Raw genomic sequence first — 23,036 nt, 5'->3', positions numbered from 1 at the left:
AGCAGGATACTTCACCTTACAGGGCATTAGTGTGAAGTTTTCAAAACAGCAGGATAATACTAAAAACAAGCAAGTGTTGATGAACTCATGAGATGCTGTAATTTATGTAGCAGAATACAAACGAATTCATTGCGGATTCTCTCTTCTTGTGCCACAGAAACAGACAACCTCCCCTCAGCAAAACAAAACAAAAAACCAAACCCACATACAAAACCATTTGTTATTACACTCTGAAATCATAAAAGGCAATAAAATCCCAAAATGTCAAAACCTCTAGCTCCTACCTGATGAGTGCAGAAGTCCAAAACTAGCCCTGACATAAAAATTAGTATGTTGTTACGGTTTTTCTTTTAGTTTTCCTTTCAGTGTCCAAGACCCTCTACTCAGCTTTCACTAAATGTGACTGTTTAGTTTCCCTGTCATTGGAATCATTCTCTGCTCCATTTCCCTTTTTTTCTGAAAGATCCTTCGGGTTATTCTGCAGTCAGATTTGTAGTTTCATGAAGAACGCTTTCTTTGTGTCAAGACAGTGTCTTCTGCTCCCTATTAGTTTTCTGTATTTGTATGTCACTGAATTCTGTTTATTGTTACTTCTGCCACCTTTGTGAAAGGTTTATTATTTTTGTCTGTCGTTGTTTGTAGAATTTCTTAAAGCTAATTTTTGTAAGGTTTCCATGTATTGTAACTTGCTGTGGCATTTCATTTTGTTGTTGTTGTGTAAGTCCAGCTACCAACAACACAAAATTTGGGTGTTTGTCATCAACTAAGAACATAAAATAAAAATACAAATATGTAATGCATAGATTACAATCCCCTTAGCTGCTTTCTCTAATTGGTGCATTTCCTTACTGACCCTTTGAAAACTCATTCCAAAGCCAGAATTCACTTTGTCTAGCAAGGTGAAAACTTGTCAAACTTGGTCCAAATCAAGGACCTTTCTGCTGAAAATACCTTTGGCTGAGGAGTTTTGTCAGATGTGTAGATGATCTAAATTGTTCATCAGAGCTGAGTGATACTGGTTTATGCTCCTCTTTTTTTCTTGATGGAGAAATTAAGATTTGTTTGGTTTTTTTTTTTTTTTGTTTTTAAATGAAGCCTTATTTGCAAACAGGCAAGCTTTGTTCTTAAGTCTCTTCTATGAGAGACTGGCAGCATGGTCATGTTTTAAAACTCCTTTTATTTCTATGCGAACTTCTTTTCAATTGTAATTCAAACTGGTTTCCCACTTCCTATCTTCCATGCTTTCTTCTTTTTTTATCCCCTTTCCCTTGCCTTCCTTAAAATATCAGGAACAGCTATTCAAGTTTCCTTGGCTTTTCTGAAAAACCTCAGTGCTATCTTCTGGGCTTTCATATCTTAACAGACTGAACAGTTATTTTTTGTTCCCAAATGCTAAATAGCCATTGAAATTAAGTATTTGTCAAGAAAAGCTGAATTTTACCAGTTCAGCAAAGAGACAAACAAAATTATTAATATATTACTGCTTTTAGACCCACATTTGTTCCTGAGAAGCAGAAAATACCTAATTGGTTTTTTCCCACAGTGTTAAAAAATAGGTCTGTTTACTTGCATACATATACAAAGATCATGCCGTTAACCCAGCTTGGATCAGTTTTGTATCACCCCATTTGCCTTTGCTTCTTTTAGTAGTTCTCTATCACCACCATCTATTCCCTGACTCTTATTTCCATTTGTGTAGCACTGTGGAGAAGGGAACATTACCAGGACTAAAGAGGCCCAAGCGATGTCCTAAACATACTCCAGGAGGTAGCTCTGTAGCTGGCAAGCGGCACGGTTTTCAGTTGACATGTGTGCATCACCCTGCAGCAGCAATCAGCATTCCCACACCACAAGCTTGCCTAGCCCCAGAAAACTGGGAAGTTTTTCTGCTCTTGCCCAGGTGGCAAAGGCCAATCTCTGTGGAAGTCATTAAGGAGAACAGCAGGTGTTAACAGTTTCTTATGCAAAGCAAATCTCGCATTAGTTTTCCACTTTCTGCTAAGTTTAGGGGAACTTATATTGTCCTCCCTTTGATTGTTGTAATTTGGGAACATAAGCAGTACTCAAATACTTGCACATTAAAGATATACAGCAAATGTATGTTTACATATTTATGAGAAAAGCTGCAAGTTTTCTGCTTTACTCATTTTTGTTTTAACCAGTGGCCTGACATTTAATCCCAGTGAAGCTGTGAGCTATGCTTTCAGTGTTTTAGCTGGTAAATGTCACTCTGCTACAGTGCTGCATTCACAAACTCTAAAGCAGCTTTTATCAGCAGTGGTGCCATGTGCCAGTGTTCCCAGTGTGCCAGACTGCTGGCTTAGCTTGTTTTTGTTCAACAGCTGTAGAAAATATCTAAAACAGAAAGGCAAGAACTATTCCATTTTTATATGAAAGTGATTAATATGAATTAGAATTATAGAGAGAGTTGCTAAGTATAAATGTTGCATTCTGATCCTTTACTTTGAAACCTGCATTAATATATAGATTGATTAGTTTATGGTCCTGTTTAAAAGTCTGGTTACATTGAATTGGTAGAGGATTTTAGTATGTAGGATTTAGTTTATAGGCCTAGCTGTGAAGCCAGGCAGCCAGTGAGCCAATTTAACAGTTATCTGGACATTTCTTTGCATTAGAGGCGAACGTAAATCATGTAGAGAGACCTGCAGCACTGGCTTCTGGAACGATCCCTTACAGCTTGTTGGCAGCAAAGTTGGATAGCCCAGTTCCCAAGAAAGTCCTTGGGAAGTTGCAGCTCAAGAGGTCACAAAGGTGACACAAAAATTGTCCTTGGCCCCCCTCTTTCCCCCTTTCTGATGCCTCACCAAGGAAGGCTGAACCAAACAAACTAGAGATCTTCAGAGACATATCTCATGCAATGCAAATATTCTACAGGCAACCTTGTAGCTAAAGTAAATAGATATTGGGAAACACTTACCCTGAATAGCCAGTTGACCTTGTAGAGGCCCTGGTCCCTTCTTGCCCAATAGATGCTGCTTCTCCACAGCATACTAGTGATTCCCACTGGATTCCCTGAGAGATACTTGTATTCTGCTGGAGGGGAAAAACAAAGGCCTTGGTCTTTTCAAGGTGGAAGACATCAATCATTCTCCAAAATTTACTTTTGAACAGTGTTTTGAAATTCAGTAGTAGGACAGCTAATCTTTTCTTACATGTTTAAGGAATGCTGTAGATGATTCAGTTCCTTTCCACCGTCAATGAGTTCGTATACTGGCAAGAGCTGAACAGTAGCATTTCTTATAGATTCCACAACAGTTCCTCTTCTTTATAATACGCATACTTGTTTTCTCAGAGGTCTCCCCTGTATCACTTCATGAGTATATGATATTGGATTCCAAACAGCAGGAACACTGGTCTCCCTTCCTCCTGACAGTGTGACAGGGAGTAAGCAGGACTGGTCAGAGCAAATTTTTGGAGGGAAATTGCCACTCCAGCACGTGAGCAACTGCACCAGTTCTAAGCACGACATGTTTCTAGACACTCACTGAGGGTTAACTGAAGGTTAATTTTTAATAATCAGAGAGATTGATTGATAGATCTGACTTACAGATCATGACCTCAAATTCAGATAGGGATCTATTTGTCTGTTGGCTTCAGCAAGTTTATACCAGAGTCTCTTTCAGGGGACAATTGCTAAACCTAAGCATTTTAGAAAATGAACATCTATAGTCAGGGTATTTTACAGGCAGTTTGCATACAGAGATCCTGTAGAGCCACATCTGCTTTGTCTTGTTTGAACCAGTATGTGTGGAAGGGGGAAGAGCAGAGAACATGAGTTATGATCAGATCATGGTTTTTTAGAGATGCCTAGTCCATAATTTCCTGATCCTTTTTCCTGCATGCAAGTACTTTTCCATGAATCAAAGGGCATCTGAGAAGCAGCTTACAAGTTGTAAACAGTCAGTAAAAGGTATAAATTGAATGCATCATATCAAAACCTGGCTACAGTAAAGGTATTGTATTATGATTTTAATTTTGATTATTGCTTTTCTGTTTTGCACCTCAGCAAAGTATTAACAGTGACTCAGTGTGGCCTTTAGAGCTACATAGAGATTCACAAGTAGACCCATTTACTATTATTTCATGACATGACCTTTTGTGAGTACACTTTGTTTGGAATTCATTCTAGCATTTACCTTTGCGTGTGTATCTAGGTGTAAGAATACCAAATACCAAAAAGACTGGAGCTGCTAGTCAAGTTTAATAAAGGGGGGAAGTAGGATGAAGTGTATGGTACGGTGGCTTGATAAAGACCATGATTGTAATAATTCAGCTTTTTAGAAAACCTGTTCTAGAATTCTCAGCTTCTAGGCTGAGGCGAATGTTAGGATTGACTTGACCTAAATCGTATCTGCAATTGGTAACTTTTTGTGTCAGACTGTGGAAAGTAAGGCAGCGATGTGAAACTCTCTCCTTGCTGTAGACAACTGGGTTGAGCTTTCGTAGTAGGTGGAGGCTAAAAGAGTGTGGAGGCAGTGCAAGTCCAGAAGGAAGACAGGTGGAAGGGTGCCTGGGAATAGGGATGCAGAGGGAGATGAATACCAGTGAAGAGAGGATGGGCAGGAGACATCTCAGAGGGCTGGGTAGAGTACAGAGAAACATTGAAATGTAAGACACTGAGGGAAAGACAGGGGAGAGGACTGTAATGCAACAGAGAAAGGGCTTGGGGAGCGATGAAGATGAGACAATGTTTGTACTCCAGGTAGCTCTACTAAAGGAAAGGGAAAGTGGAGTTTCTGTTTAGCAGCAGTACACGTTTTTATCTGTTCACTTAAAGCTGAATTTTGAATCTGAAATCAGTAGTCAGACTGAATATTCAACTCACAAAAAAAAAAGTAGTCAATAACTTTTTGGGACTGTTTTGGTGATTCTTATACACTTGTCTGAAACAGACCAGAGTCTGCAGCAGGTACCCTGGTGGGTTTTGCCTGCAAACACAGGAGAACACTCCAAGTTGTTTCCTATGCCTATTTTTACACTACAGTAGCAAAAGTTATTAAAACAGAGATGCCTAAACATGCTTTATTTTAGGTATCAGTAGCTGTTTACCAATAGCATAATCAACATCAGTACAAATTAATCAAACTGGTCAAGAAATAGGGCAAAATGTGTGGTTCAGTTCACAGGTATGGAAAAGTTTCTTTGAAATGCTAAAAGGCAGCGTGTGTGGTTGGTTTATGTCCTTGCTTGCCAAGCCAAATGTATAAAAAACAGATCTTCATTCTCAGCAGATTGTAGAGTAGGTTTTAAAGTCCCAGCATGGATTTATTTAAAATCAGGTTTAGCAGGAGGTCTGAAATGGTAGTATATTACTCTGATTTCAAAAATCTAGTATACAAATTTGATGTGTTCAGCTTCTTTGTTTCTTAGCTATATAATTGCTAATATAAAAGAATTACACTGTTGCAATTTTCTTATACAAGTATTTGTGGCTTTTGATACCCTAAAATTTCAAGATTAAAACAGTATACAGCATGTTGCTTGTAAGGGGCTTTCAGAAAGTGTCAACAAGTCTTGCATGAATAAATAGTTCAATTAAGATCAAAAATAGAATAATTTTGCGTACAGTATTACATTCTGTTGATTCTGATAAGAAAACACTGCATTACAGTCTTCACATCCTCAAGCTAGATTTCTGGGGCCATCTTAAAGGCAAAGGAAAGTACAGGTGAGAGAGTTTGGAACTCAGCAGCACCAAAGCTGCTGCTGCTTTTAACTGAGGCAAAGTGCTGTTAGCCAGTTTGTCAGTGGGATCTTCCCACAAAGCAAGGAAAGAAACATTCTGAAATGATTGAAACAGCCCTGAAACAGAAACTCTGATTTTTCCCCCACCAATGTAATATTTTCACAAGCTGATGAACTTGGAACAAAAAAATGTGAGTTTGTAGGATATAGGACCATGATTTTATAAAAGAACTCTTTATTTCCACATAACTCCCAGCTGTGCAGAAAAGTGCTGATTACATGGTAGTAGTTAAATTTACTAAGAAATTCCTTGCCTGAAATAAATTTTGATACCCGAGTGCCTAATATACCCTGGTTTAAACCCTTTACTTTTAAGCAATCTGTTTTTCAGTTTACCAGTGTCTAAAATGGAGAGACCACTTTCATTTACTGTTAACATTTATAAGTGAATTTGAGATCCCCTGCTACAAGGACATGACATCTGTTTACCAAAACACCTTCCTTCTTTATGGTTGTTTCTATGTACTAGTGTTTATTAAAAGAAAAAAAAAAATCAAGTCCTGCATATCAGCTAGTAGATTATGTACTAGTGTTTATTAAAAGAAAAAAAAAATCGAGTCCTGCATATCAGCTAGTAGATTTTGATGAAGGTCCTAATTCATCAGCACATTTTTGCTGAACTCCTAAGTGTTTTGCTGACTTAAGCCAAAGTTCAAGAGGTTTATAACTGGATCCCAGATTTAGTAATCCTAATTAAACTTCTTTGGCCTTATTATGTCTTAATATGTGCACAAATTTCACAATTGATACAACACAAAGTTGTGACTGAGATTGGAACCTGGTTTAGTTACATACCCATGAGTCAAGGAATTCTGCTTCCTTCATAGAAATTAACTGTGCCATCTCAGAGCTCTTCTCCTCCTCCTTGACATGTAAAAAAAGATGATGTTTTTTGGCAGCTAGTTTGAAATAATGTCTTTTGTTTGCCCAGTCTGCCTCCCCCCTTTTTTTTATCATGTTTGCTTGCCTCTTCTACTTTTTAAAATATCTTTGGAAATATTTTTTTGTAAATGTAATGTTATATGAATATACACACTTTTAATTCTTTACTGTATGAAAAAACTCATGTTTTACTTTTGTAAAATGTTTCGTCTCTTTTAGATATTGTGCAATGGACCAGGAACATGTGTTCCTGTCTGTATATGTGCTCTTCTTCTTGGGCTTCTAGGAATAAAGAGAACAATCATTGTGTATGTAGAGAGCATCTGCCGCGTGGAAACTTTATCCCTGTCTGGAAAGATTCTGTACTACTTTTCAGATTATTTCATCGTTCAGTGGCCTGATCTAAAGCAAAAATATCCCAAGTCAGTATATCTTGGTCGAATAGTGTAACAACAGAAGACAAGCTTTACCTAAAATAAACTCTGCAAGCTCCTCACTGAAGAAATGCATTCATGTAGCAATTTATTTTCGAGGATGCCTGTCAAGAAATTGGACTGGTACTGGAAAAGAGACAATAATAAAGATATCTCTACATTTAAGTACATTTTTGGGGTAGCTGTATTTATTGCCATCGTGTAGGTCTGTTCGCCAATACCCCATAATGGCCTTAAGGCTATGCTGTCTCTGTTTTCATCTAGTTTTCCTGCTATGTGAATGGCAATTTCTGTCTACAAATAAATATGGGAATTTGTATGAATGTAACATTTCCTGTAAGGAAACTTTGTGTAGTTTTCTAAATTGTAAGAAACAAAGTCTTGTTCCAGCACAACAGACTTTATTTCCTGTATGCTAGCAGTGAGGTCCCTTGTGAATCCTTAGAGTATAAAGGAAACAGTTATATTAAGTTGGCTTCATGACACTTTGTACTCTACAGTCTTCCAAAACCCCCAAAGCATTAAACCAGTATCATTTTTCCTTTGGGCTTGTCAAAGCTGTCCTTATAATCTGTAGTGCACCTTTTGAAAATTGTTGCTCACTTCTTAAGATAAATAAAAGGTGACAAGTGTCATGCTACAGGCACGGTACTTACAGATTTAAGAAGTACTTTCTTCAAAGCTTACATGCAAAAATCCTTAGCAGGTTTACATCACAGAGAGCAAACTGTCATTTGGGAAAATTGAACTGGTTCAGGCTCTAAGATATAGAAAAGAAAAAAAAAATTGCTATCAGTAATACGGGAAGGGACAGAGTTTCCCTCTCTTTTCCTGATACAGTGAATTTGACTTTCAGTATATCCTGTTTTCTCATTTTAAGCACCTTACTTTCAGCAGTACAATATGCACTTAAGATTTTGTCATGGAAAATTGTATTCTGTACATTAGAACAACTTTTAAAAGGTGTTTTGTTAGAGCTAAGTGTGTGAAAGTCTACTTTAGCATTTCACATTCATCTGGCAAAATGTAATTCTACACACTGTTCTACCTATAAAGCAATATAAACACATCTGTCATCTGTACACACACAGAGCTATGTGTCTGGCTACAGAAACATATACAAAGAAAAAAACTCAAAGAAAAGTAGAAACGCTCTACAGCCTGACTGTGATGAAGCCAACAGCAGCTCCTTGCTCTGCCGCCGGAGGAGACTCACTCTCTGAAGCCTTTTCCTCAGTATCGGATGTCAAATCGTTGCAGCAGCTATTCTGGTAGGGAACCAGGGGTTGGAATTTAGCTGAACAGAAACGGTGGTTCCTGCTGTTAGGAAACAACATCTAGAGGAATAATCTGCTTTATGCAGAAAATCATTAGAGATCATCAGAAAATATTATGCAGAAAACTACTGTCATGACGTTGCGAGGCCCTGTGGGGAAGCCAGCCATTACAACCTGTCCAACAGGCTTAATAATCTTCAGCGTAAGCAGAGTCTTTTGATGTGGTCACATGTGAGTTCAGAAGAGAGAATTTTTGTGGTTTTTAACCTAGATTATGTCTGACATTAAAGAGCAGTTAATAGGTTAGGACTAAGTGGGAAGGACTCTCTGTGCAGTGCATAGTCAGGTCCTTGAAAATGACCTGGCTGAAGTAAATCTGATGTGTTCAAGGGGTTTTTTTCCCCTGAACTGGAGTGAGAACTATCTTATCAGGACTTTCTGTACAGTTGCAGATAGTTCAGTAAATTGGAGAGACAGTGGACTTTATTATGGCTAATGGTAGTTTATTTTAGATTAGTGCGCTCTGCACCGAGTCTTGCTTTGAATCTTGCTTTCTGTTTTGCAAGGGAACTAGAGTAGAGGGGAATGAGGACAGAGGCAGCCTCTTCTTCTGTTCTGGGTAAGGGGCAACAGCACAGGATCAACGCCCCGAGGCTTAGAGAAGCACGAGAAGAGAAAGGCAATGAATGCTTCCATTCATGCACCACATCCCGTGCCTGAATAGCCCGCTGGCCTGGCAGCGAGGCAGACTCCTGGACTGCCTCGTCCATAAACACAGCCAAGGCTCAAATGGCACTGAGTTCACATGCTGCTTCTGTTTAGAGCAAAACAGAATGTAGTCCATCCGCATCCTGCTCTAGATTTATACCTCAGTGAAAGCGTCTCTGGCTGCTCAGTTCTCCCTTTAGAGCCCTGCCCAGAGCAGGATATTGGGGTTTGGTGCACTTTCAAACTGTGGGTTCTTAAACTTTGTGAGTCTGCCTTTGAACACTAGGGAGTTCCAGGATTTTTTTTTACACCTGTCACGTGCGTGGCAACCACTACTGCTAAAAGAAAGCACGTGCATGTTCAGATTTGTAACCTCCCATGTGAATGCTCTGAAGGTAACAGTAGATTTCTTTACAAGAGGCTGTTCTGAAAAATTGAACTGCTCCAGGCCATCTGATGTGGAGGAATCTTATTTTCAAGGACTTGGGAAGACTTTTCCCCCTTTACTTCGCTGCCAGCCTTTTGGGGGAGCAAAGCCAAAAGACTCTTTGCCTATGTTCCCCCAGCAGCACGTTCTTTACTCTGTTTGGTCAACTTGGGAAACACAGGTTAAAATAGTGCATATAAAGTGGTTTTTAATCCAGATAATCAGCTATCAGAGAGTGGGACAGTACCCATTTCCTTATAGTTGTTGCTATTTTCCTTACTGATGACTGGCTCAAGTGCCAACTTGAGTTAAGGGCACTTACTTTCCAGCAGTTTATAATTAGTCTTAGCAAGTGAAAACTTGGATTAGAAATGACCCAGAAGTCTATAAAGTTGAAGCAAGTGGCTAGAACTATTCAGGAGAGCTCAGAAACGGAAAAATCATAGCCTAACTCTGACCAAAGCCTTCAGCAAAACACTGCATCGCAACCATAGGGGATGGAACACAGAAAAGAGTTCCTGGCTTGAATTCTCTTAAAGGAAGTTTTGTTATCAACTAGATTGACTTTTTCTTGAAAAGATTATCTCAAATAACTGCTAGTTCTCTCCAAAAGCACGGTGGAGCAGAAGTAAACTAGCATTTTGTTGTTGAGTAGCTCTTATCTTTTGTTTTTAATAGGTGGGTACAACCAAACTGTCATTGTTCTAGGGGAAAACTGCATTCTTCCTGCTCCCAGCATGGAACAGAAAATGGCATTCCCAGGGTCTGTCCAAAGACTTAAAGGTCGCTGACTGAATTCCTTATGTTTAGATTCTTGGGATTTGCTCTGTCTCGTTCTTTCCCTTAAATATTAACATTGAGACGAACACGTTTGTGTTTTTTGCATGAGGAACCTTTGGAGTGAAATACATTACCTCTTTTTTCTCCATTTCCAAAAAAGGAAGGGATAATATTTTATGGATATAAAGCAAAATAGGGAAGAAATATATTCTTAAAGAAAACAAATATGACTTTATGGAAATATTATCATCAAAACTGGCAAAGATTCAAAAGAGAACAGAAGGCATGCAGAAATTCCTTCCCTGGGTCCTAGCCTGGAAGCCAAATTCTAAATGAGTTTTAGTTATCAGGTTGTTTTATCTAGATATACATTAGTTGACAAATATTAAGAATTCAGAATTGCTTCTCTTTTGACCTGGTTGTTTTCTAATGGAGAGTATATATTGCATGTACATTAAAAACCAGGTTAATTTTATTTTAGAAAAGGAAGAAGGGAAGATAAAAGAGGAGCGCCAGTTGGACTGTAATAAAATAATTATATGAGAAGAAGGTTGACTCCTGATAAACACAGCTTAGAAGATTATTTCCAAGTTATGCCAGAAGAAAGCTAAACAGATTGATCTGAAAACTAAACAGACTGATCTACTTTCAGCCAATGATTCAAATTTTGTACAACTCTGAAGTGACCATTCCAATAAAGTTGTGCTGGTCTGTAACATTTTGCAAGCCATTAACAATTTCTGGGGACAGTAGTCAAAGTCTCAAAAGTAACTTCTGAAGTTGTACTCACACAATTCTTTGGACATCTGTTTTTCCATGCAAAAACACTCTGTCATAACAGATGACAGTTAATGCCTTGAAATAAAAGATTGCTGTATGCAAACAGCACATCGACCATTTTAGAGGTACAAATGCAAATCATGTTTGTAAAGCAAAAAGATCCTCCTATATCTGTGCAAGGGGCCACAGAACATAAACAGACCTGGTGAGACCATATTTTCCATCCTTTTTTCACTCCCAAATGAGCTCATCAGCGTGCCTTAGCCAATGTGCTATCATCACAAATCGCATCCAAGCAGCAACTTGTTTTCCTGGGACAGGAGAGAAAGTAGGCTGTCTACGTGGAAGAGTATCTCAGAGGCACTTAGGTAGCACCACTTGCACGAAAACCTTTGCTTGGTTCAGTGCCACATGGCACAATGCAACCAAATGCTTTTTTTGCCCTACACTTCGATCCTTGGGAAACAGCACAAAAGGCTTGTTGTCACCATTTCTTTCTAAGGGTTGCGTCTCCTACATCTTCGTGATGGAAATGAAGGGCTTTAACAGACCCTTGCTGGATGTCTTCATGGTTGCTCAAACACATTGTGTACACAGTACTTGTATTTCCCTTCAAATCATGTTTGTGTTGCCTTTGCCTCTACTGATCACACTTCAAATCAAGTCAGTGTGGTAGGCTATGGAGTTACTGTACTGCAGCAGATACAAGCTGCTGATCTTACCCTGCTTTTATTTGTTCTTTAAAGGAACTTTTGCTCTCCCAACTGGAGGCGCTGGGAATGAACACAAGCATACAAGGACTGTAGCTGTGGCCATCTCACATCTCTTCTGGTAGTTTGCAGTGGTGCACTTAGTAAAAGCCTGACACAGACTACTGCTAGGTCATGCATGTCATAAATGTTGAAGCTTTAAAAAGTAACTTTTTTTTCTTTGATTTAAAACTTACTGTGCAAATCAGAAACATACATTTGTATCTAACATTGGGTATTTTAAGACAGCATAGCAGGCATAAGCAGTAAAATTCTCTTCATAAACATTTCCTACAACAGATCACAAAAGCCCCCTCAACCTTGTATAGATCAGAGCGGATGGCATTCATACTGTCCCTGTAATGCAACTTACATGTTCACTGTTAGTGTGGACACAGGTAGAGTCTTCCCTTCCAGACAGGCATGGAACATCAACAACCACGGTGTACGTTAAGAGCTTTGATCACTGGGGTATGTATCAGAGACTTACTAGCACTAGGAACAGATGATACAACTCTTAATCTACATTTTCAAACTGACTTCAGGAAACCAGTTTATGAAAGTAATTATGAGCTGGTTGTTGAATGTAGTGTTTAAGACAACCATTCCCTAGGACATTAGTTTTTAATTATCATTTCAGCAAAAAGAGTCTTCCATTCATTAGTAATGGTATGGGAATGAGGGGCAGCTTACATGTGATGGACACAGAGAGGTCATTTAAATGAAGCTTTTATAATCGTCAGTAGAATAATGTGCTGGGAGGGTGGTGTCTGTATTATGGGACAGAAAAATAACATTTCAAAAGTTTTACAACAGAAAATGAAAGCTTTCGAAAAATGTACATTTAAAGAAAACTTAGTTGTATTTTTGTACTAGATCTGACAGTCACGGAAGTTAGAAAACTGCTAGTACTGGTCACCGTAAGGTAGAGCACAAGCAAGCACTGTGTAAGGTGTTTGAAGAAGCTCCCTGGCTCTCAGTCAGTACTTCAATGTTCCTTCCCTTTTGCTGGCCCATGCTGAGACCACATACTTTACCAAGAAACACTTGGTTGTTCTAGGAGGTGGGTGACGATGTAGGAAAGTAAGCATCGAGCCCTTCTGGTTGTTTGCAGCACAATTTGAACCTAGACCTTTCTGAAACTTGGATTTGACTTCTTTTACTCACCGTACTTCCTTATAGCATAATGATAGTCTTATGACCAGTACTGTTGAAATCAATAGGAAGTACTTTGAGGCAGAGGTCATCTTGCAGAAAGCAGCTTCGTAAGGGACAGGATTTTGCATGAGAATTTAAGAAAACCAGTAGCTTTCACTGTAATAGCTTTAGACAGCATTTTTCATCTGCATTGCTGTTTCATGCTGCAATGGTAATGGAGAAGAAAGAGAAAGTGACGTGAGATACAAGATGGACCTTTGTTGACGCACTTACTTAAACTCAGGTGACTATTCTGCACAGTGTAGAATTTCACATTTAATATTTCTTATGTCTTTTTACCTCCTTGCCCCAAAATTTTTTAACATTTTATAATCCAGTTAATGGGTCAGACAGAAATATGCATGCAACAAAAACAAGGAATTTCACATTTAGCTGTGCCAGTGATGGGCTTTAACCATTCATGTGTGTACAAAAAGATGTATTTGTTGATTGGTAACATCAGTTTTACACATACCTTTTGTTATCTTTGCTCCTACCTGAGGAATAAAGCTAAACAAGATGTTTGACGTGTTTGTTATTCTCTGACCCGAGAGAGATTGGGGGCAATAATAATTAACAGACAAAAATGGAGGAAGTGAGGGGTCTCTGCAAGGAATGTTTCATGTTTCAAACAACTTATAGCACTTTATCAATTAAGATATTATGCATATTAAACAAGTCTATTGTAAAATGATGCTTCGTGAATGGTAGCACAGGCACTAGTCCAGTATTACCCAATCTGTGCCACTGTTCCACCCAGAATGTTTCATTTGGAGTTTGGAGGGCGCTTTTTTTTTTGGAGGGGGGGGCGGGGAGGGGGAGCTGTGGCGTTTTTTTTTAATACAGAAATCAGGTATTTATGACTATGCAATGAGATGACCTCCTGGACAGTGCTGGATTTAGACAGGTGCTCAAAGAGATTCTGTATAAACTTCAGAGAGAGAGAGAGACAATATATTCATAGATAGATGAAGTTGTCCTTGCACTATGCAGCAGGTAATTTTTAAAGCAGTTCATAACACAAAGCTACAGTATTTTTTTTTATGTTGAGATTTAAGAAGTATTTTAAACCATGCAGTGAAATTGTGCATAATCCTGCCCCTGCTATGCATTGGTGCACACTAAGTACTTAAAAGTCAAAAAAACTCTGCTTGGTTTAAGAAAGTGGATATTTGTAATGTTATATCAACAGTCAGATCTGCTCAGTTAGCATTACTGTAAATTCTACTTCCAGCTGCCAGTAGTTTGGCAATTAGTGTTTCCTGCTTTATTGTTACACAGTGCAATTGAACTCCTTTTTATTTATGATCCAGCTTGGGATGTCAGCTGACACCAAAATGAATGTCCTAACCTCCAATTCAGTGGCTTAAAGGATATCTCCCCGACATTCACTGCCAAGATGAAGTCCAGAAATTATTATTCAGCAGCAGTAAACAGGGCCTGTTTTTTTACAAATGATTATCTGCAAAAGCAAGCATGACAGCTGGGAATCACAGTTAATGTTCTTTTTGTATCCATACTGAAAAGCAAAATACTAAAAGTAATGCTGCAGAATTTGTAGAGAAGCACTTAACTGATATCTTAACAGCTCTACATTAATATTTGTAATAATTCCTTAAAAAAGTAACCTGGCTGCAACAGGGTACACTAAGTCAGGTTTTGCAGTGTGGTTAGATACAAAAACTATTGGTGTAAGAATCTCTGTTCTTCTGTCACTTAGAGACAGAAGTTGGCCACTGACAAGCAAAGGTAGTTGTCTCAGAGCACAATCACAATTCTAAGCATATTTTTAATTTAACTCTAGACTAGAGATAATTCCTGAAAAACTTCATCTAACTTTTTCCTTGAGTAACAAGAATGGGGGTAGAGTAGGAGGGCTGAGGAAATACAGAGCTACTTCCATGTAAAGTACTACTTCGGAAAGATTGAACAGGTAATTCTGAGAGGAAAGAAATTAGTACTGCTGCCTTGCCCCCCTACCCTCCCAGTTCTTTCAGGTTTATTGAAGATTCAGAATATATAACACAAAGCAATTAAGGTTTTATACTGTGTAGGCCGAATTTACTACTGGTCTGTAATGCTGAACTATGCTGGCTGTGATGTAATGAATATTTCTAGAATATCATGCTCATTTGCCAAGCTTTTCCTCTGAAGAAAGTTTATTATACAATGCAGATGATACAAAATAAAGTTGTCTCTGTTTTCTTATAGTTTTTAACCTCCATAACTAGAACCTTCCTTTGTGTTGACAAGTAAACATTACCAGTACTTTCTACTTCTATGCAGCTCTCGCTCCGCCCTGCACACCCCCATTTTGGAGAACCGTCAACAGACAAAGCACGTGCGAGAACTGCTGGTACAGAACAGTACCACCCCCAGTACTGCATTTACTACGGAGTAAGCACACCTAGCACACACAAAGTACATCATATTAATATCACGGAGTTTTAAACAATATGTATTACTTGCATTAAAACATAAGCAAATAACTACTTTAGATATTAAATCTTTGTGCCAGTTTGGGGAAAAAAAAAATAGAGAGGGGGAAAAAAAAGAAAATCAACTTCTCCAAAGTGCAAGAAAGAAACCCCAAAAAACAACACACAAAAACCCCACACTCAACATCTTTTGGAAATTCTGAAGTTTTGTGGGATGCAATACAAGCATTAAATGGACGAGATTAATGATCTTGGATAAAGTGGCTAAAAATCTCAGGATTCTGTATCCTGGTACAGTCTCAGTTATCTAGGCATCAGCTATTCCTAATTCCATTCTCTCCCCTCAAGTCTGAATCACATCCTCTGACATCTACTGAAGTATATTAACAGTGACACGGATTATTTGAAACATCTCTTATTCAAACAGATTTGGGATCCTAACTATTGTAATAACCGAGTCTCCATGCCGTGGTAGCCAGCCTCTGGCTAAATGCCACTGTATCTCAGCTAGTCACTCGTCATGTGCAACACTCAGCAGCCTTTGCACCATTTCAGTCCCAAATAACTCTACAAAGCACTCTGAATATCACTTGCGATGTTTTGTTTTGCTCTTGAAATTACCTTAACTTGTAAGTAAAGCTTTACCATGGATGTTCAAAGAAGGATAATGAACTAAAGTTAACAAAAAGGACCACATTTTCTCAAGCTTGTAAGACTACCATGTCAGAGGTGGGGAGTATTTCTGATAAGGAATTAGTTTCATTTAGAAAATACTGCTTAGATAATTAAAATTGGAAGAAGTCACAGAATTAGGCAGCAAGGAGAAGGTTTCCTTTCCTTTTTTCTATATGCAGATTTTGACTATTAAGACAAGAATATTACTGAATAATTAACCAGCCTTTTAAAAATATCAGCACTACTCAAGCATAGTCTTGTTTCAGTAAGTGAGTGTGAAGATTTTAACCATCAGAAAACTAACCTATTCATAGGTCAATATGTTTTAATTATTTTGCATTTGATATCCAAATAAATAAGGTTGAATAATGCAACATGAAGTTGCATAAAAAGTTACCACATACTATTTTAAATCAATTCTGTTCTGAAGTTGTTATTGGGGAACACAATGGAGGATGAAAAGAAAAATTGATTGAACACACCATTCCTTGAAAGATGTGAATTTGTCATAGAATCATAGAATCATTTGGGCTGGAAGGGACCTTTAGAGGTCATCTAGTCCAACCTCCCTGCGGTGAGCAGGGACATCTCCAACTAGATAAGGTTGCTCAGAGCCCCATCCAGCCTGACCTTGAATGCCTCCAGGGATGGGGCTTCCACCACCTCTCTGGGCAACCTGTCTGTTGTCCAGACCCTGTTAAGAGTTGCACTCAAACAGGAGCAAGGAGAACATGCTGAAGTGGCATAAAAATCAAGTTTTGGGATTCAGGGAGGGAGATAAAGTGTTCAGATCAATCTCAGATCACGCTGAGCAGGCATCAGCCAAATAGTAAATGTAATAGCCTCTGTCCACATCCTGGAGAACCAGAAATTGCCTCTTCAAAACATGTACGCGGGGAAAGTTATATTTTATGTGTATATATGGAAAGTTAAATTGGTAGCTAAAAGCCAAGAATTACAGAAGCACAAAATATCACAAAGTTATTGTTTTCTCCCTTCCTCTAATTTGCTAGCAGGGTGATTCCCTCTGAAATAAAGCAGAAAACTGTCTCATGAAGCTTAATAGAAAAACAAGGAAAGTTTCAGGCTTCAAAGTCATTCTGCATTAGAATTAACTGGTGATATCATTCATTTTTGCATCTGCTCAGAGTTTAAGAAGAGTGGGACACTTACTTAATATCAAGTCTTGATAATTTTAAAGTGTTGGGCCAGTGGTCCCTTCTCATTGGGGCAGAGGTGCCTCGTGGCTTTGAGGGCTCCCTCGGCTCCCAAGGCAGCATGCTTCCAGGCTAACATCACTGGCTAGCGTGAAGACCACTTGATATTTCTCTCTGTCACTATAGTATTACAGTTCAAAGACAGTTTGTCTGTTGGCAATAGGTGTGTCTATGCATGTCTGGTCAGTTGGTCCAGGCCTCGGCTCTCTGACATCCAGCACTGCCAAGGAAGTGGCCTGGTGAACTTCAGGAGCAACAGTTTTAAGAAGAGCCATGAGAAGCAAAATAATTAAGAAGGAAAAAACCCACCATTTTTAGGGGGTCTAATGTTTTCTTTAACAGGAGCACGAAGATACAGTGCCAAGTTATTTGCGTACCAAAGTCTGCCTCAAGTAGAGATATGAAAGCTGAGTTACTTTTTTTTCCTCACAAGCATGAAAGAAAACAAGAAGAAAGAAGACACACACAAGTCTCATATCCCTCATAAGGAGCCATTCTGGTAACTCACACTGTCCCTGCAGGCATTTTCTTTGTGTGTTTTGCTGTATTGTTCTTGGAGGTAAACATCACTGTGAAATAAAACTGATGACTATTACTATTTAGCTTGTTGACAAACGGAATCAAACACTTCAGTACATGCTTGTGACAGACTGTCTGCAAATGTTGTAGGTCCTACTGATGGAGAAGTGAAGCCTACCAAATAGGAGGGAGAAATGACTCTCTGACCTACCTGCTGCAAGCCAACAAACTTACTTGCTGTTACGATGCTCAAGGAAGAAAATTGTAAAATACGTCAGGCATTTTGATTGCACAGCAAGCAATCTGAAGTCCTTTGTTGCCTTCTGCTTGTGTACTGATTTTAGCCAGTTAAAAACCGATACTAGCAGCAACCCTTTCACTCAGGGAGGGAGGCAGGGGGGGCACATGACAACTCAGGACCCTCAACACTAATCAGGCTGCAGGTAAGTTATATTTTTAGTCATTGTCTTTTATACTAGCTCTATCCAGGAACATACTTTGGCATTCAACTATTCTCTAGCTATACCCCCACTGATAAGAATGCGACTATCACATTTTAAGGGAAGGTCATGAATCTCAAGTAAAAATAAAAAAGCACAGAAGTCTGCCTTAAGCTTATTTATCAACAGCTAGCACAACCAGATAACAAAAAACCCCCCTCTATTCATAAGAGGATGGAGGACAGAAGACATCAGTGTTAGAATCAATGAAAACGCAATGGATTAAGAAGCAAGCATTTAGATATTTTAACAATCTGAACATATTGTTTTGTTTTAAATAAAGCTTAATCTCTACAAATGCAAACATGTAGATAAGTCTTTCACTTCAGCAAGTTATTTTATCATGAATGTGAGTAACATTTATGTCCTTAAATATTAGACGCAAAGGGGAGTCTTTCCCAAAAGTACAACTTGGGTGCTCAGTCTTACAACTGCCAAAACTGATGCTTAAAAACCCTTCTCAAATCAGGGATTTCCACCACCACCCCGCCCCTTTTAAGAGAAGTCTGGGTTTATAGTTCTTTTTTTCTACTGCGGTATTTTATGTTTAGTCCTATGCAATTCTCTGAGCATTTTGGCATCATGTGCATCTCTGAAGACATCTCCATATAAGGGAATTTACTCAAGCAATATAGGGAAAACACAGAACACAGATATCAGATAATAATTCCATCAAGGCTGAATTTGGCCCTGTGATTCAGTTTGTGGTATCTGTAAGAAGTCAGTGTACTTAGTTTTTCCAGATGTTGATTTTTAAGACACTTGTAAGCTAGCCTTTTAGGTAGAATTAATGACTGCCAAGAAAATGTTGTCTTCTGTAGTCTGTACAGAGGAAAGAGGAGTGGGCTACAAACACCTCATAGCACCCGTAATTGTTCTACAAGGCAAGAGGATCTCTCATGGGATGAGAACAGTCTGTTAAACTAGTTGAGAAGCAAAACAGCACACATACAGCATGGCATGTTTAATTAAAGCATCAAGGGCAGTACTGCATACCCCCAAAATCTTCCAAGATAATTAGCAGCATGAGCACAGCAATGTGTTAAGTAGATATTTGAGGTAACATGTGAACAGATGTTACACAAGCTTACCTAGGACACTGATTATCTTCAAAAGGAACCCTGATAAATGAAAGATCAAGGACGGTTTTGGGTACTGCTAAAGCTCACCATTGGCTTGTCTGTAGAGTTCTTATTTTGCAGCTTCTTCAGTGCTACTGCATGCTGCACTAACGTTTGGTCTTAATGGGCATCAACCAGCAGGAAGATGCAAATCTTACTAGAGTCACAAGTTGCATTTATCCTACCGCTGTTTTAATAATTTTAGTCATCTAAGTTAATTAGGCCAAAACATTACTGAGCATTAGTGTCTCGGCCACTCTGGGACAGGACATTTCACAACACCAGGACTAGTTAACACCCTGATGTGGGACGGGACGGCCTGGCAAAGACTCCCTCAAGCTTAGAGGAATTGTAAAAGGGCTTAGTTAGCTCCTTGCCTCTTAGCTAATGCACTTAAAAGGAAAAGTGAGCAGTAGAGCCTTCTCCTTGCTTCACCAGGTTAGTACTCACTCGCTAGCATTTTTTCCTCGTGATCCTTAGAAGAGCACATAGTTCTAACTCAGAAAGCTTAGAGCGTCCTTCCCTTCCTTAAAGGACCAGGATCTTGGAAAGCACTTTCTTTAGCCAGCTCCCCCATTGGTTACCTGCAGGCCAGTGAGCTCCATCGATGGCAGTGCGGTGCAGGACCTGCTCCTCACCAGAGTCACTCCCTGCCCATACCAAGCTAGCACAACTCCCTACTCCAATTTCCTCCTGCACTCCAGTACCTTCAAGCACTGTTGCTTCCACCTCCCACCCAGGAACCTACTCCTCTGCTCCGGGCAAAAATCACACCCACACCTGTGACCACAAACACACACCCAGTGAAGTATTTTCTTCATCTTCTCCCACCCAGCCCCATGACTGGTACCACCACCCTCCCCAATTCAGAACCCTCCTCCTCACCTCTGTCAGACCAGCCACACCACTCAGCAGAGCCTTCTTTTCCCTTATATATCGCCCTTTGGAGCTAGTCCTGGCAAATTAACTTCCTGTACGCAGTTGAGCTTTCCCAAACAAACTCACTCTATCCTTCAGGGAAATCATCCTGCTCCTCCTCAGCTGAGCCGGTTGATTAAACCAAGGCCCTTTATCAGGATCAGATGAGTAGGAACAAGACGATGATCCATCTCGGACACGGCTAGACCCAACTCCACGTGTAGGACTCACCAGTTACCCCCTTACAAGTCCTCAATCATCGGCGCTCAGTATGGCACCAACACGGAGCCGAACACAGAAATCACAATGCGTATTTGATAGTTTTCCATTGAGCCACATTAATTCTATAGATTATGGTGGAATTACACAAGGGATAATTTAGGCTCAGGGAGTTTAATAGGACTACACATATGCTTACCATAATTCATGTGCAAGAATGTTTGCAGGATTATGGTCCATGTTTCCAAGAAAACAGACTTTGTCTCTTCAGAGCACTTTTTCCCTAGTTTCCAACTGAAGTCATCAGCACATGTTTATGATATTACATGTGGTTGCTGAAGAAGTTATTACAATGTCACAAAGAGGATTATGATTTCAGGTGGGGAATAATTCTCATTCAAATCCTCTTTCCATACAAACAGCCTTAGTAATAAGGAATGTAGAAAAATAGGGCAAAGATAAGAGATTTACACATAATGAGCCAGATTGCCCAGTATGCTCCAGCTGCTTTGTACTGCACCGATGGCTTTAAATTTGCTTTGTGTTGTCAGAGTGATGCAAAACAGAATGCGTTTTCAACTACGCTCAAATATTTCTTGAACAACCTTTTCCCACGGGGCGTGAGCATATTACTGATCACAGAGCAAATGGCAGCAATCACCCCAAAAGATTGGTAGCTTTCTTATCAGATGTTCGGTATCAGCATAACAACAACAAATGGTATTTGTGCCCTGCTCAGATGAGGTAAAAAAAAATACCCTAAATTATTTATTTGAGGATAATTTAAACCTGATTGTCCAGCAAGAAAGTATTATGCCATATTTTTCTCTGCTACTAATCAGGACCATTTTATTTCAAAATTGCTGAAACGTAATTTATGGAGCTGAGAAAAGCATACCAATTGTAAATGTCTCAAACTTCCCAGGCCACTGTGTATTGTAGCAAAAATGATTGAGAGCATTAACAAATAAGGTCCTGATCCAACTTTACTTAAGTCAATGGAAACATTTCCAAGGACTTCAGAGGATATTGAATCTAGCCCTAAATCATGTGTTCTCTGAGGTCATGAAAGATGAGTTTATCCCAACATGAATGTCTGAAAACTAATGAACTTTCATTATGTTTAGGTGAACCGCCATTTCCCTCACCCCATTCTTCAGTTTCCTGCTTCTCTTGCGCAGTTTCCTTTTCCCAATGGGTAGCTCAGGCAGTTCTGCTTCCTTTAATTAGGAACAGCCCTGGCTGTTTTCATTAGAGGCTGTGCAGCGGTGGAGCGGTTTAAGCTGAGCTGATCCACAGCACCATGGTATAAAACAACCTCCTGGCTGCCCTGTGAGTCCCGCAGGACTGTTACAGCCCGACGGGGCTCCCACCGCAAGTCTTTTGAAAGAGCCCCATTGGTTTCAACCGAAGTTAAACCAGACGCTTAGTCCTGCATTTTTGCTATGGAATGGGAGCGCAGACCAGGCATTTCTGGGGAATACCAAGTAGGTGGCTAGGTGGGCCAGGGCTAGACAGACTGCCGTTCACTTCTTATCCAGCTAGTCCTTACCTGGCTAGTCCTAGCAGCAGATCATCTTCTGTTTGTTTGTTTGTTTTTTAATTTGTTAAAATTTAACTGTATTTGAAAGGTTACTTTGTATGCCCAGGGTTGCAGTAACACCGAAGGAAACACAGTGCTGTATTTTAGGTCACTACTTCACTCAACGAAAGAAGTGTTGAATCTGTACTTGCTTTCAAGAGTGGCTTTGCTGCCGAAGCCAGCCGTGGCCCACCGCTCGCTGCCAGGAATGAACGCGCCCTCGGCTGGACCTGCTGTAATCCCACTGGTATGCCCAGCATGCAAACCTTATGTATGCCCCGTGCTTTCCAAAGAGGGATGGGACTCTCGTTGCAGAGCAGGCTGGCCATCCTCCCCAGCGGCAGCCAACACAGCCCTGCCTTTGTTCATGGGTGCCTTAACACAGCTGGGGAAAGGAGTGACCCACACCAAAATCCAGAGGCGCTGGCTCTCACACGGATTCATGCCCACAACATGGCGCAGAAGAACGATGAGCTCGAGACGAGCCCGTTGTCCTACTCCCCCTTAATCTCACTGCAACAACCTGTGCACTTGTTTTCTCCCCCCCTTTTGCTGTCTCCCAGCGTTTTTCAAAGTTTCCTGTGACTTTTGTAACCTTTTAAAGGAATTTTAGAAGTAGTTCAAGCCATCACGCAGTGCAAGAGAGCTGTTCGCGTGAGCGGCTGAGGCCTTTTCTAGCAGCCAGCCCTTCCCGCGGCCGGTCACCCCTCAGGCCGGGCTCTCCGAGCGGGCGGACGGGGGCCCCCGCCCTCGCACCGTGCGGGAAGGGCCTGGGGAAAGGCATCACTCCGCGACGAAGAGCCACCGCCGTCCTCCCTGACTTCCCGGCTCCTCAGCTGCTTTGCCA

At 40.0% G+C, this 23,036-nt stretch overlaps 1 protein-coding gene across 1 annotated transcript in view; it reads left to right on the top strand.

The window, feature by feature from the left end:
• Positions 1-7,098, top strand: part of ALG14 (ALG14, UDP-N-acetylglucosaminyltransferase subunit) — a gene marked incomplete at its 5' end in the record, with an annotated part of 16,095 nt that extends 8,997 nt beyond the window's left edge. The window contains one exon of the mRNA XM_009703673.1: positions 6,868-7,098. Within this exon, the coding sequence (XP_009701975.1) occupies positions 6,868-7,098 (231 nt within the window). The remainder of the gene's footprint in view (positions 1-6,867) is intronic.
• Between the last annotated feature and the right edge of the window lie 15,938 nt (positions 7,099-23,036).

The sequence above is a fragment of the Cariama cristata genome, unplaced genomic scaffold (genome assembly GCF_000690535.1).
Source record: "Cariama cristata isolate BGI_N322 unplaced genomic scaffold, ASM69053v1 scaffold35017, whole genome shotgun sequence".
Taxonomy (NCBI): domain Eukaryota; kingdom Metazoa; phylum Chordata; class Aves; order Cariamiformes; family Cariamidae; genus Cariama; species Cariama cristata.
This window is presented reverse-complemented; position numbering and strand designations above follow the sequence as displayed.